The sequence below is a fragment of the Salmo trutta genome, chromosome 23 (genome assembly GCF_901001165.1).
Source record: "Salmo trutta chromosome 23, fSalTru1.1, whole genome shotgun sequence".
NCBI lineage: Eukaryota > Metazoa > Chordata > Actinopteri > Salmoniformes > Salmonidae > Salmo > Salmo trutta.
In genome coordinates, this window is record NC_042979.1 from 1,561,050 (window position 1) to 1,577,111 (window position 16,062).

The window sequence follows — 16,062 nt, forward strand, 5'->3', positions numbered from 1 at the left end:
TCATATAAGGAAAACAGTCAATTTCAATAAATTCATTAGGCCCTAATCTATCGATTTTCATATGACTGTGAATACAAATATGCATCTGTAAGGTAGGGGCGTGGATCAGAAAACCAATCAGTATCTGGTCTGACAACCTTTTGCCTTATGCAGCGTGACACATCTCCTTCGCATAGAGTTGATCAGGCTGTTGATTGTGGTGTGTGGAATGTTGTCCCACTCTTCTTCAATGGCTGCGCGAAGTTGCTGGACATTGGCGGGAACTGGAACACGCTGTCGTACACGTCGATCCAGAGAATCCCATAGATGCTCAATGGGTGACATGTCTGGTGTGTATGCAGACCATGGAAGATCTGCGACATTTTCAGCTTCCAGGAATTGTGTATAGTTCCTTGAAACATTGGACAGTGTATTATCATGCTGAAACGTGGTGATGGCGGCGGATAAATGGCACGACAATGGTATCTCTGTGTATTCAAATTGCTATTAATAAAATGCAATTGTGTTCATTGTCCATAGCTTATGTCTGCCCATACCATAACCCCACCGCCACCTTGGGACACTCTGTTCACAACGTTGACATCAGCAAACCGCTCGCCCACAAGACGCCATACACTTGGTCTGGGGTTGTGAGGCCGGTTAGACGTACTGCCAAATTCTCTAAAACTACGTTAGAGGCGTCTTAACATTCAATTATCTGGCAATTGCACGCTCCCTCAAAATTCTTGACATCTGTGGCATTGTGTTGTGTGACAAAACTGCACATTTTAGAATGGCCTTTTATTGTCCCTAGTACAAGGTGTACATGTGTACTGATCATGCTGTTCAGCTTCTTGATATGCCACACCTGTCAGGTGGCTTAATTATCTTGGCAAAGGAGGGATGTAAACACATTTATGCACATAACATTTCTGGGATCTTTTATTTCAGCCCATGAAACATGGGTCCTTTACATGTTGCGTTTATATTTTTGTTCAGTATAGAACCATCCGATGAGTGAAGATGTAATCCATCTGAGACAATTTTACAAGAACTTGAAAACAACATGTACTGTATTTAGTTTTGCCCGTATTAAGTATGAATTTTAAACCAGTAAAGGCTTCCCGCACAACTGCAAAATCGGACCGTAGTCTTGTCACAGCCAGTTCAGCAGTCAGGGGAATTGTGTACATAATAGTATCATCTCCATATAGATGAAATGTACAATTTTCAACAGATTAACCAACAGCATTTATATAAATAGTGAATAGAACAGGTCCTAGGATCGACACCTGTGGAACTACTTCAAGAAATTCTGACTTAACCTCATCAATCAGGATGGCCTGAGTTCTGTTGGTAAAATAATCCTAATACCTAAGGACTATAACTGGTTTCAACTGGCTTAATAACAGTTAGAGCACAGTACTCCAACTCTCGTTTTTAATCCAGACCATCACTAAGGTACCTAATTGAATGCATCATGATTATCCATATGAACAATGAATAGCTGAATCAGGTGTGATGCCGGAATAAAAGCCTACACACCCAGTAGCTCTCCAGACTGGAGTCGGAGACCACTGAACTAGAAAACTGGCAATTTTAGTAAACAAACTTATGATGTGTGACAAGGAAACAAGTTAAGAAACAAGTTAAGAAACAATAAAACATGTTTTGCTTCAAAGTGGATGTAGCTTTGCCATCAGGGAAATGTTTCATTAAAGGTTATGTCAGTGAAAAAGTGATCTCCGCAAACATCATGAAATTGCCTTTAAAAGTATATCACGGATTAAATCTGTATATCACAGAATTAACCCCTTTCCTCCGTCCCTGTCTGTCTATATAGGGTCATCAGGGACCCCAAGGCCCTATTGGGCATCGAGGATCAAATGGTGAAAAGGTACACCATTCCCAACACATTATATCTAACTCAGAAACTAGCATCTATGTTTACAATGCCTAACTACTGTATGTCTAACTCAGAAACTACACTGCAAGCATCACGTAAGGCTAATGTTGCTTTGTCAACTTCATTTTGTGGGTGCTACAGCAGAAGCATATTACAGGCATACAGTGCCATCAGACAGTATTCACACCCCTTAACATTTTCCACTTTTTGTTTAAATTTAAAATGGATTACTGGCCTACACATTGCGTCACTGGCCGACACACAATACCCAACAATATCAAAGTGGTATTATGTTTTTGGAAATGTTTACTAATGAATTAAAAATGAAAAGCTGAATTGTTTTGTATTGAAACCCCTTTGTTATGGCAAGCCTAATAAGTTCAAGAGTAAGTTGCTTAATAAGTCACATAATAAGTTTAATGGACTCACTCTGTGTGCAATAATAGTATCTAACATGATTTTTGAATGACTACCTTACCTCTGTACTTAACACTATACAATTATCTGTAAGGTCCCTCAGTTGAGCAGTGCATTTCAAACACAGATTCAACCACAAAGTCCAGGGAGGTTTTCCAATGCCTCAAAATGAAGGGCACCTACAGGTAGATCTTTTTTTTTTAAAGCATACATTCAATATCCCTTTGAGCATTGTGAAGTTATTATTTTCTCTTTTGGATGGTGTATCAATACACCCAGTCACTACAAAGATACAGGTCCTTCCTAATTCAGTTGCTGTAGAGGAAGGAAACCGCTCAGGGATTTCACCATGAGGCCAATGGTGACTTTAAAACTGTTACAGTGTTTATTGGCTGTGATGGGAGAAAACTGAGGATGGATCTACAACACTAAAGTAAAACTGCAAAAAAAATGTGGCAAAGAAATTACCTTCATGTCCTGAATACAAAAAGCGTTGTGTTTGGAGCAAATCCAACACAACACATCACATCACTGAGTACCACTCTTCATATTTTCAAGCATCATGTTATGGGAATGCTTTTAGGATAAATCTTAGAGGAAAACCGTGTTCAGTCTGCTTTCCAACCGACACTGGGAGACAAATTCACCTTTCAGCAGGAGTATAACCTAAAACACAAAGCCAAATCTACACTGTAGTTGCTTACCAAGATGACATTGAATCAAATTTCAAATCAAATTTATTTATATAGCCCTTCGTACATCAGCTGATATCTCAAAGTGCTGTACAGAAACCCAGCCTAAAACCCCAAACAGCAAGCAATGCATGTGAAAGAAGCACGGTGGCTAGGAAAAACTCCCTAGGAAAAACTCCCTAGAAAGGCCAAAAACCTAGGAAGAAACCTAGAGAGGAACCAGGCTATGAGGGGTGGCCAGTCCTCTTCTGGCTGTGCCGGGTGGATATTATAACAGAACATGGTCAAGATGTTAAAATGTTCATAAATGACCAGCATGGTCAAATAATAATAATCATTGTAGTTGTCGAGGGTGCAACAAGCACGTCCGGTGAACAGGTCAGGGTTCCATAGGCAGAACAGTTGAAACTGGAGCAGCAGCACGGCCAGGTGGACTGGGGAAAGCAAGGAGTCATCATGCCAGGTAGTCCTGAGGCATGGTCCTAGGGCTCAGGTCCTCCGAGAGAAAGAGAGAATTATAGAGAGCATATTTAAATTCACACAGGACACCGGATAAGACAAGAGAAATACTCCAGATGTAACAGACTGACCCTAGCCCCCCGACACAAACTACTGCAGCATAAATACTGGAGGCTGGGACAGGAGGGATCAGAAGACACTGTGGCCCCATCCGATGATACCCCCGGACAGGGCCAAACAGGCAGGATATAACTCCACCCACTTTGCCAAAGCACAGCCCCCACACCACTAGAGGGATGTCTCCAACCACCAACTTACCGTCCTAAGACAAGGCCGAGTATAGCCCACAAAGATCTCCGCCACGGCACAACCCAAGGGGGGGGGGCCAACCCAGACAGGAAGACCACGTCAGTGACCCAACCCACTCAAGTGACGCACCCCTCCCATGGACGGCATGGAAGAACACCAGTAAGCCAGTGACTCAGCCCCTGTAATAGGGTTAGAGGCAGAGAATCCCAGTGGAGAGAGGGGAACCGGCAAGGCAGAGACAGCAAGGGCGGTTCGTTGCTCCAGCCTTTCCGTTCACCTTCACACTCCTGGGCCAGACTATACTTAATCATAGGACCTACTGAAGAGATAAGTCTTCAGTAAAGACTTAAAGGTTGAGACTGAGTCTGCGTCTCTCACATGGGTAGGCAGACCATTCCATAAAAATGGAGCTCTATAGGAGAAAGCCCTACCTCCAGCCGTTTGCTTAGAAATTCTAGGGACAATTAGGAGGCTTGCGTCTTGTGACCGTAGCGTACGTGTAGGTATGTACGGAAGGACCAAATCGGAAAGATAGGTAGGAGCAAGCCCATGTAATGCTTTGTAGGTTAGCAGTAAAACCTTGAAATCAGCCCTTGCCTTAACAGGAAGCCAGTGTAGGGAGGCTAGCACTGGAGTAATATGATCAAATTTTTTGGTTCTAGTCAGGATTCTAGCAGCCGTAGTTAGTACTAACTGAAGTTTGTTTAGTGCTTAATCAAAAGCATGGATAAATTTTTCTGCATCATTTTTGGACAGAAAGTTTCTGATTTTTGCAATGTTACGTAGATGGAAAAAAGCTGTCCTTGAAACAGTCTTGATATGTTCTTCAAAAGAGAGATCAGGGTCCAGAGTAACGCCGAGGTCCTTCACAGTTTTATTTGAGATGACTGTACAACCATCCAGATTAATTGTCAGATTCAACAGAAGATCTTTTTGTTTCTTGGGACCTAGAACAAGCATCTCTGTTTTGTTTGTTTGTTTAAAAGTAGAAAGTTTGCAGCCATCCACTTCTTTATGTCTGATACACAGGCTTCTAGCGAGGGCAGTTTTGGGGTTTCACCATGTTTCATTGAAATGTACAGCTGTGTGTCGTCCGCATAGCAGTGAAATTTAACATTATGTTTTCGAATGACATCCCCAAGAGGTAAAATATATAGTGAAAACAATAGTGGTCCTAAAACAGAACCTTGAGGAACACCAAAATGTACAATTGATTTGTCAGAGGACAAACCATTCACAGAGACAAACTGATATCTTTCCGACAGATAAGATCTAAACCAGGCCAGAACTTGTCCATGTAGACCAATTTGGGTTTCCAATCTCTCCAAAAGAATGTGGTGGTCGATGGTATCAAAAGCAGCACTAAGATCTAGGAGCACGAGGACAGATGCAGAGCCTCGGTCTGACGTCATTAAAAGGTCATTTACCACCTTCACAAGTGCAGTCTCAGTGCTATGATGGGGTCTAAAACCAGACTGAAGCGTTTTGTATACATTGTTTGTCTTCAGGAAGGCAGTGAGTTGCTGCGCAACAGCTTTTTCAAAAATTTTTGAGAGGAATGGAAGATTCGATATAGGCCGATAGTTTTTTATCATTTCTGGGTTGGAATAGGGTCCAGTATGCAGCTTGAGGGTTTAGAGGCCATGATTATTTTCATCATTGTGTCAAGAGATATAGTACTAAAACACTTTAGTATTTCCCTTGATCCTAGGTCTTGGCAGAGTTGTGCAGACTCAGGACAATGGAGCTTTGGAGGAATACGCAGATTTAAAGAGGAGTCCATAATTTGCTTTCTAATGATCATGATCTTTTCCTCAAAGAAGTTCATAAATGTATTACTGCTGAAGTGAAAACCGTCCTCCATTTGCGAATGCTGCTTTTTAGTTAGCTTTGCGATAGTATCAAAAATAAATTTCGGATTGTTCTTATTTTCCTCAATTAAGTTGGAAAAATAGGATGATCGAGCAGCCGTGAGGGCTCTTCGATACTGCACGGTACTGTCTTTCCAAGCTAGTCGGAAGACTTCCAGTTTGGTGTGGCGCCATTTCCGTTCCAATTTTCTGGAAGCTTGCTTCAGAGCTCGTGTATTTTCTGTATACCAGGGAGCTAGTTTCTTATGACAGATGTTTTTAGTTTTTAGGGGTGCAACTGCATCTAGGGTATTGCGCAAGGTTTAATGGAGTTCCTCGGTTAGGTGGTTAACTGATTTTTGTCCTCTGACGTCCTTGGGTAGGCAGAGGGAGTCTGGAAGGGCATCAAGGAATCTTTGGGTTGTCTGAGAATTTATAGCACTACTTTTAATGCTCCTTGGTTGGGGTCTGAGCAGATTATTTGTTGCAATTGCAAACGCAATAAAATGGTGGTGCGATAATCCAGGATTATGAGGAAAAACATTAAGAGCCACAACATTTATTCCATGGGACAAAACTAGGTCCAGAGTATGACTGTGGCAGTGAGTAGGTCCAGAGACATGTTGGACAAAACCCACTGAGTCGATGATGGCTCCGAAAGCCTTTTGGAGTGGGTCTGTGGACTTTTCCATGTGAATGTTAAAGTCACCAAAAATTAGAATATTATCTGCTATGACTACAAGATCCGATAGGAATTCAGGGAACTCAGTGAGGAACACTGCATATGGCCCAGGAGGCCTGTAAACAGTAGCTATAAAAAGTGATTGAGTAGGCTGCATAGATTTCATGACTAGAAGCTCAAAAGACGAAAACGTCATTGTTTTTTTTTTGTAAATTGAAATTTGCTATCATAAATGTTAGCAACACCTCCGCCTTTGCCGGATGCACGGGGGGTATGGTCACTAGTGTAACCAGGGGGTGAGGCCTCATTTAACACAGTAAATTCATCAGGCTTAAGCCATGTTTCAGTCAGGCCAATCACATCAAGATTATGATCAGTGATTAGTTCATTGACTATAACTGCCTTGGAAGTGAGGGATCTAACATTAAGTAACCCAATTTTGAGATGTGAGGTATCACAATCTCTTTCAATAATGGCAGGAATGGAGGAGGTCTTGATACTAGTGAGATTGCTAAAGCGAACACCGCCATCTTTAATTTTGCCCAACCTAGATCGAGGGACAGACACGGTCTCAATGGGGAAAGCTGAGCTGACTACACGGACTGTGCTAGTGGCAGACTCCACTAAGCTGTCAGGCTGGCTAAAAGCCTGCTGCCTGGCCTGCACCCTATTTCATTGTGGAGCTAGAGGAGTTAGAGCTCTGTCTATGTTCGTAGATAAGATGAGAGCATCCCTCCAGCTAGGATGGAGTCCGTCACTCTTCAACAGGCCAGGCTTGGTCCTGTTTGTGAGTGAGTCCCGGAAAGAGGGCCAATTATCTACAAATTCTATCTTTTGGGAGGGGCAGAACACAGTTTTCAACCAGCGATTGAGTTGTGAGACTCTGCTGTAGAGCTCATCACTCCCCCTAACTGGGAGGGGGCCAGAGACAATTAATCGATGCCGACACATCTTTCTAGCTGATTTACACGCTGAAGCTATGTTGCGCTTGGTGACGTCTGACTGTTTCATCCTAACATCGTTGGTGCCGACGTGGATAACAATATCTCTATACTCTCTACACTCGCCAGTTTTAGCTTTAGCCAGCACCGTCTTTAGATTAGCCTTAACGTCGGTAGCCCTGCCCCCTGGTAAACAGTGTATGATCGCTGGATGATTCGTTTTAAGTCTAATACTGCGGGTAATGGAGTCGCCAATGACTAGGGTTTTCAATTTGTCAGAGCTAATGGTGGGAGCCTTCGGCGTCTCAGACCCCACAACGGGAGGAGTAGAGACCAGAGAAGTTTCGGCCTCCGACTCCGACTCGCTTAATGGGGAGAACCGGTTGAACGTTTCTGTCGGCTGAATAAGCGACACCGGTTGAGCATTCCTACAGCATTTCCCTCCAGAAGCCATGAGAAAGTTGTCCGGCTGCGGGGACCGTGCGAGGGGGTTTATACTAACGTTACTATCTGTACTTACTGGTGGCACAGACGCTGTTTCATCCTTTCCTACACTGAAATTACCCTTGCCTAACGATTGCGTCTGAAGCTGGGCTTGCAGCACAGCTATCCTTGCCGTAAGGCGATCGTTCTCCTGTATATTATAAGTACATACAATGAGTGGCCTAGTTACAGTTGTGACTTAAATCGGCTTGGAAATCTATGGCAAGACTTGAAAATGGCTGTCTAGCCATGATAAACAAACCAACTTGATTTTTTTAAAGAATAATGTGCAAATATTATTATTTACAGCTGTAATCGCTGCCAAAGGGGATTCTAACATATTGACTCAAGGGTGTGAATACTTATGTAAATAAGATATTTCTGTATTTCATCTTCAATACATTTGCAAACATTTCTAAAAACATGTTTTCACTTTGTCATTATGGGGTAATCTATGTCATCTATTTTAAATTGAGGCTGTAACACAACAAAATGTGGAATAAGTCAAGGGGTATGACTACTTTCTGACGGGACGGTATATCAGACATTTGTAAAAAGTGTTTAGCAAACCGAGCGTGCTGCCTCACTGATGTGATTCTTCTGCACCCACTGAAGCGCATCTAATATATTACAGTGGGTTAGATTCAGCTGTGCCTGATGGGCATAAGAAAAAATGGACACTTGTGGTCTTGTTTGAACATAATGCTACCCTATCTTTCTATCAACATGTCTCTATCTGTCTGTTATGTAGTAGTGTGTAGTAACATCAACCAGCTGTCTGGATCTACATTTGAACTCAATGTTTCCCATTTGAACCATGAAACAAACATCCTCCAACACAACTCTCTGCAGTTATCCTTTATATTCCCCAAGTCTGCTTTAGATGTACAGTGGGGCAAAAAAGTATTTAGTCAGCCACCAATTGTGCAAGTTCTCCCACTTAAAAAGATGAGAGAGGCCTGTAATTTTCATCATAGGTACACTTCAACTATGACAGACAAAATGGAAGAAAAAAATCCAGAAAATCACATTGTAGGATTTTTTATGAATTTATTTGCAAATGATGGTGGAAAATATGTATTTGGTCAATAACAAAAGTTTATCTCAATACTTTGTTATATACCCTTTGTTGGCAATGACACAGGTCAAACGTTTTCTGTAAGTCTTCACAAGGTTTTCACACACTGTTGCTGGTATTTTGGCCCATTCCTCCATGCAGATCTCCTCTAGAGCAGTGATGTTTTGGGGCTGTCGCTGGGCAACACGGACTTTCAACTCCCTCCAAAGATTTTCTATGGGGTTGAGATCTGGAGACTGGCTAGGCCACTCCAGGACCTTGAAATGCTTCTTACGAAGCCACTCCTTCGTTGCCCGGGCGGTGTGTTTGGGATCATTGTCATGCTGAAAGACCCAGCCACGTTTCATCTTCAATGCCCTTGCTGATGTTGATGAGGTTTTCACTCAAAATCTCACGATACATGGCCCTATTCATTCTTTCCTTTACACGGATCAGTCGTCCTGGTCCCTTTGCAGAAAAACAGCCCCAAAGCATGATGTTTCCACCCCCATGCTTCACAGTAGGTATGGTGTTCTTTGGATGCAACTCAGCATTCTTTGTCCTCCAAACACGACGAGTTGAGTTTTTACCAAATAGTTATATTTTGGTTTCATCTGACCATATGACATTCTCTCAATCCTCTTCTGGATCATCCAAATGCTCTCTAGCAAACTTCAGACGGGCCTGGACATGTACTGGCTTAAGCAGGGGATTTGAGTCCCTGGCACTGTACTGTACTGGCACTGCAGGATTTGAGTCCCTGGCGGCGTAGTGTGTTACTGATGGTAGGCTTTGTTACTTTGGTCCCAGCTCTCTGCAGGTCATTCACTAGGTCCCCCCGTGTGGTTCTGGGATTTTTGCTCACTGTTCTTGTGATCATTTTGACCCCACCCACGGGGTGAGATCTTGCGTGGAGCCCCAGATCGAGGGAGATTATCAGTGGTCTTGTATGTCTTCCATTTCCTAATAATTGCTCCCACAGTTGATTTCTTCAAACCAAGCTGCTTACCTATTGCAGATTCAGTCTTTCCAGCCTGGTGCAGGTCTACAATTTTGTTTCTGGTGTCCTTTGACAGCTCTTTGGTCTTGGCCATAGTGGAGTTTGTAGTGTGACTGTTTGAGGTTGTGGACAGGTGTCTTTTATACTGATAACAAGTTCAAACAGGTGCCATTAATACAGGTAACGAGTGGAGGACAGAGGAGCCTCTTAAAGAAGAAGTTACAGGTCTGTGAGAGCCAGAAATCTTGCTTGTTTGTAGGTGACCAAATACTTATTTTCCACCATAATTTGCAAATAAATTCATAAAAAATCCTACAATGTGATTTTCTGGATTTTTTTTCTCATTTTGTCTGTCATAGTTGACGTGTACCTATGATGAAAATTACAGGCCTCTCTCATCTTTTTAAGTGGGAGAACTTGCGCAATTGGTGGCTGACTAAATACTTTTTTGCCCCACTGTATTGCCTAACAATCAACAAATCAACCCTGGCTAAAGCTAGTCATTTAAGCATGGCGTAAACACTGCAAAGCTTTTATTTTGCAGAGTGAGAGAGAGAACCATATTTGCTTCATGCACTGATGTGATATGTTTTTGAGTTTTTTGATCTGCCATGTATACACAGTTACAGTAGGATCATTCAGGACACTAACCAACCCTCTTTGAAGAAACAGTACACTTTCAGTGAGCAATCTGTGAGAGGTAAATTGTATTGTCTTCCATTGAATGGCTCCACTAACATTGTTTCTTTATATTAGGGCGAGCAGGGGGATGATGGGAAGGTTGAGGGTCCTACTGGTCCTCCAGGCGACAGAGTAAGTTACTCTCTATTGTCTTCTCTCATCTTTCATTACTAATCCCAATACGGTTCTGAGGGTCTTTAATATCGACCTATTCTTCTGTTTTTGATCAGGGTCCTCCAGGAGACAAAGGAGAGAGAGGGGAGTTAGGGGATCCAGGATACCAAGTAAGTGTTATGAATATGCAAACAAACCAGTCAACCAGCTAATTGGTCCAAAAATTCCTGACCAATTGCATTTCAGTAGTTTATTCCAGGCTATCTCATTGGTTAGAATTTTGACACTGACAACTACCTGTAAAATATTATAGCTTGAGATTGACTCGGCTAGAGCGAGATGGATTTTGAAGAGTAAAATTTAAATATTTCTGTGAGAAGAGACATCCGGGCTGGGTATATTTGCAACAACTTCTGAATCTTTACATTTAATGAGTATTTCTTCAGGGGGAAAATATCTCCACTCTCAGACTCCGCTCTTTTCAGTTCCCAATGACACAATTGCACGCTCTCAAATTCAATTTGTGCACCCTACACAACATGTGCACACTTGATGCGTTTTATATGCGCTTTGCAACTGATGTCATATGGGGCCTTTACATGCTGTCGGAATTATCTGAAGTTCAGAGTTTTGACTCGGAAGTTTCACTTGAACGAACCTCCAAGTCACAATTACAAGTGGGAAACTCTGAGAACATTTTGTTACCCAAGTTGCCGAGTTGTACATTCACCACTGACCTTTTCAACCTAAACATGACAACAAGTCTGTTTTTTATTTTTTATTTATTTATTTTACCTTTATTTAACCAGGAAGGCAAGTTGAGAACAAGTTCTCATTTACAATTGCGACCTGGCCAAGATAAAGCAAAGCAGTTTGACACATACAACAACACAGAGTTACACATGGAGTGAAACAAACCTACAGTCAATAATATAGTAGAAAAATAAGTCTATATACAAAGTGAGCAAATGAGGTAAGATAAGGGTGATAAAGGCAAAAAAGGCCCTGGTGGCGAAGTAAATACAATATAGCAAGTAAAACACTGGAATGGTAGATTTGCAGTGGAAGAAAGTGTGAAATAGAAATAATGGGGTGCAAAGGAGCAAAATAAATAAATACAGTAGGGGAAGAGGTAGTTGTTTGGGCTAAATTATAGATGGGCTATGTACAGGTGCAGTAATCTGTGAGCTGCTCTGACAGCTGGTGCTTAAAGCTAGTGAGGGAGATAAGTGTTTCCCGCTTTAGAGATTTTGGGAGTTCGTTCCAGTCATTGGCAGCAGAGAACTGGAACTAATTACAAAAAAACGGTGTTTGTTGTTTGCAGTAGCATGTCTTGTTGTTGTAATATCCCCAACGTAAGTGTTAGTTTCACCAATGAAGGATTCAAGCTTTAAGCAAGCTAGCTAACTTTATTAATAGCAACATGAACTAGCTTATTTGGGTTTTTAGGTTTTATTTATTTGCACCAAAGAAAACAAGTGAAAAACATAACACTACAGATAAAAAACTGCATGGAGGAGACTACTGGGTAGTTTGGTTCATCAGGCTAACCCCTAGTCTATGCAGGAATTCCAGAGTATGGACCCTGTATCTGATAGAGAATGGACAGTGAAGTGCGGCAGTGGGAGGATGCAGGTTATCGCAGTGTCTTGTGTTGTATGCATGGGTTTGGGAATGAACCTTTAAGAATCCTTTGAAGGGTTTAGGTAGGCTGTTTGGGGGGTATTTGTAGATGAAGGTGCATAATTTTAGTATATTAAATGTTGTAGATATACAATATATTCAGTTTCTTAAACAGAGGGACCGATGGAGCCAAGTAGTTAAAGGGGGTGGCTAGTCTTGTAAACGTATTTGGTGTGATGAATCATTTGTGTAGGTAGGAAGCATTCAGTATGTACTGGCCCAGACAATATTGCAGTAAATGAGATATGGGTAAATTAATCTATAGTGTAGTATTAGGAAGCAAGCATGATGAACCAAACCACTAATCTTTCTGATGATACTTTGCTCTGAACAAAATGAATATGTTTATAACTTTTTATCAATTGAAACACCTAGGAATCGAGTGGCTGAAACCTGGTCCATTTTATTCCCCCCAATTGAGATTTTTCTATTCTATTGTTTGCTATTTCTTATTCTTACCAGTTAATACAATGAAGATGGATTTTTTTAACATTTAAAGATTATTAATTTATCTGGAACCATTCAGAAAACTTGGCCATGCCTGAATTGGCTTCATTGATTAGTGAATCAAAATTCTAGAGTGATAAAATCATTAGCAAAAAGAATGGGAATTACGGTAGAAGACACAGCAGCAAGGTCTTTGGATTGAACCCTGTGAAACGCAACAGAATATCTTGGCCCTGGTAGGTGCACAACCATTTGCATATACAAATTGTTCTCTATCATAAACATAATTATAAAGCCATTTATATGTAAAATCATGAAAACTGTAATAATGCAATATAGTGATATTTCATGATCAACCATGCTTTTGATAAATCTAAAAAGATGCCAAGAGTGTATTCATTGTTGTTCAGGGCTGTAAAGATTTTATCCACAAGTTGTAAAAGAGACATATCTGTGTGGTAGTTTTTATGAAAACCATATTGGTGCTCATATTGAATACAGTGTTGGTTTAAATGTTTCAACGTTCTTTTACAAACCAGTTTCTCTAGGATTTTTAAAAAACATAGTACAGATATTGGCCGATAATATGTAAAAGATCTTGGATCCCCAGATTTACAAAAACACAGTAATGGGAAGAACAAATAAAAAATCACATTACCCAGAAAAAGAGTTACATTCCTCCACAAATAAGAGCCCAAACGGCACCAGAACATCAAGATGAAATGTATATTGTTCCAACAATACAGTGCATTAAAACACAGCAACCTCAAGAGTTAACCAATCCTCTGAACGGGTTAGGCAACTCAGATGCCTATACTTTACCAGCAAAGTTAGATTAGACAGAAGGTTATGAAGTAGGGCCTTGTAAAAAAAAGGTAATGTAGATGTCTATGTTGTTGTCTGGACTTCCCTAAAGACCCGTAGACCTCTACATTACTCCCTTTTTGTTTACAAGGCCCTACTTCATAAACTTCTGTTTATGATAAGTATCAAAACTGTCACCTATAGGGCCTCCAGAGTGGCGTTTCTACAGATCCCAGGTGGCCGCAACAGGGAGGTCCATGAGGTGTTGCACAATTGGCCCAGTGTCGTCCGGGTTAGGGGAGGGTTTGGCCGGCCGAGATGTCCTTGTCCCATTGCGCTCTAGCGACTCCTTGTGGCAGGCTGGGCGCATGCACACTGACTTCGGTCGCCAGTTGTACGGTGTTTCCTCCAACACATTGGTGCGGCTGGCTTCCAGGTTAAGCGAGCAGTGCGGCTTGGCAGGGTCGTGTTTCGGAGGACGCATGGCTCTCGACCTTCTCCTCTCCGGTATCCATACGGGAGTTGCAGCAATGGGACAAGACTGTAACTACTACCATTTGGACATCACAAAATTGGGGAGAAAAAAGGGTAAAAATTACATTAAAAAAAAAAATAATATTAATAAAAGCTGTCACCTGTAACAAAATGAAGGGCACTATGGTAGATGGCATCCAAAGGTTTAAGAGAAGTAGCAGCTGCACTTTGATAAATAATATCACCATAATCAAGAAATATAAAAAGGTTGACTGAATAATCTGCTTCCTACTGCACAATGTTTCTGTATTAAAAGCCAACTTTAAAACTTAGCTTCTTAACCAGCTTATCTATATGTTTTTAAAATGTCACATCAATCCAAATGCCTAAATATTTATATGCAGGAGCACGGTCAATTGAAGAACAATCTTTTTTTTCTTTTCTCTTTTTCTCCCCAATTTCATGGTATCCAATTGGTAGTTACAGTCTTGTCTCATCGCTGCAACTCCCGTACAGACTAGGGAGAGGCGAAGGCAGAGAGCCATGCATCCTCCGAAACACAACCCAGCCAAGCCGCATTGATTCTTGACACAATGCCCACTTAACCGGTAAGCCAGCCGTACCAATGTGTCGTACCACCGTGCAGCTGGCGACCAAAGTCTGCGAGCACTGCACCCGGCCCGCCAACAAGGAATCATTAGAGCGCGATGGCACAAGGAAATCCCGGCCAGCCAAACCCTCCCTTAACCCGGATGGGCCAATTGCGCACCGCCTGTCTCCTGGTCACGGCGACACAGACTGGGATCGAACCCGGGTCTGTAGTGACACCTCTAGCACTGCGATGCACAGCCTTAGACTGCTGCGCCACTCGGGAGGCTCTAACGTTATATCCTAATATGACTTTGGTGCAGGTCATGTTGTTTTTCACATTACCATCTCTAGTAAACACACACTATATGAAATCAAATGTAAGTTTATTTGTCACATCCACAGGATGCAGAAGGTGTAAAAGGTATAGTGAAATGGTTACTTGCATCGTGGAATCTTTTGTTTAGACATGTAGCTAGCTAAACAATGAACCATAATCCCAACTCATAACATTACTACAATGCATGAATCTGCAGGTAGCTAAATATAACCAACCAGCTTCAATGTTAGCTAGCTCGCTGACATTCGGATATAACTAGCAATGTAAATGGATTTATGAGATAATAATAATATTACTACACAGCTCATACACGTAACGTTAGCTAGCTAGCAAGCCAGCCAGCTAACGTTAGCTAGCTAGCTAACAGTACGCTTTAACTTGAAATGAAAACGACTTTCTGACAAAAATAGAAACACATAATATCTGAAAATGTAGCTACAGTTGAAGTCGGAAGTTTACATACACCTTAGCCAAATACATTTAAACTCAGTTTCACAATTCCTGACATTTAATCCTAGTAAAAATTCCCTGTCTTAGGTCAGTTAGGATCACCACTTTATTTTAAGAATGTGAAATGTCAGAATAATAGTAGAGAGAATTATTTATTTCAGATTTTATTACTTTCATCACATTCTCAGTGGGTCAGAAGTTTACATACACTCAATTAGTATTTGGTAGAATTGCCTTTAAATTGTTTAACTTGGGTCAAACGTTTCAGGTAGCCTTCCACAAGCTTCCCACAATAAGTTGGGTGAATTTTGGCCCATTCCTCCTGACAGAGCTGGTGTAACTGAGTCAGGTTTGTAGGCCTCCTTCCTTTCACATGTTTTTTCAGCTCTGCCCACACATTTTCTATAGGATTGAGGTCAGGGCTTTGTGATGGCCACTCTGATACCTTGACTTTGTTGTCCTTAAGCCATTTTGCCACAACTTTGGAAGTATGCTTGGGGTCATTGTCCATTTGGAAGACCCATTTGCGACCAAGCTTTAACATCCTGACTGATGTCTTGAGATGTTGCTTCATTATATCCACATAATTTTCCTGCCTCATGATGCCATCTATTTTGTGAAGCGCACCAGTCCCTCCTGCAGCAAAGCACCCCCACAACATGATGCTGCCACCCCCGTGCTTCACGGTTGGGATTGTGTTCTTCGG

At 41.6% G+C, this 16,062-nt stretch overlaps 1 protein-coding gene across 1 annotated transcript in view; it reads left to right on the plus strand.

Moving 5' to 3' along the window:
- Positions 1 to 16,062, plus strand: part of col27a1a (collagen, type XXVII, alpha 1a) — a 292,078-nt gene that overhangs the window by 229,125 nt on the left and 46,891 nt on the right. Inside the window, exons 41-43 of the mRNA XM_029708455.1 lie at positions 1,823 to 1,876; positions 10,532 to 10,588; positions 10,687 to 10,740. Coding sequence (XP_029564315.1) covers positions 1,823 to 1,876; positions 10,532 to 10,588; positions 10,687 to 10,740 — 165 coding nt within the window. The remainder of the gene's footprint in view (positions 1 to 1,822; positions 1,877 to 10,531; positions 10,589 to 10,686; positions 10,741 to 16,062) is intronic.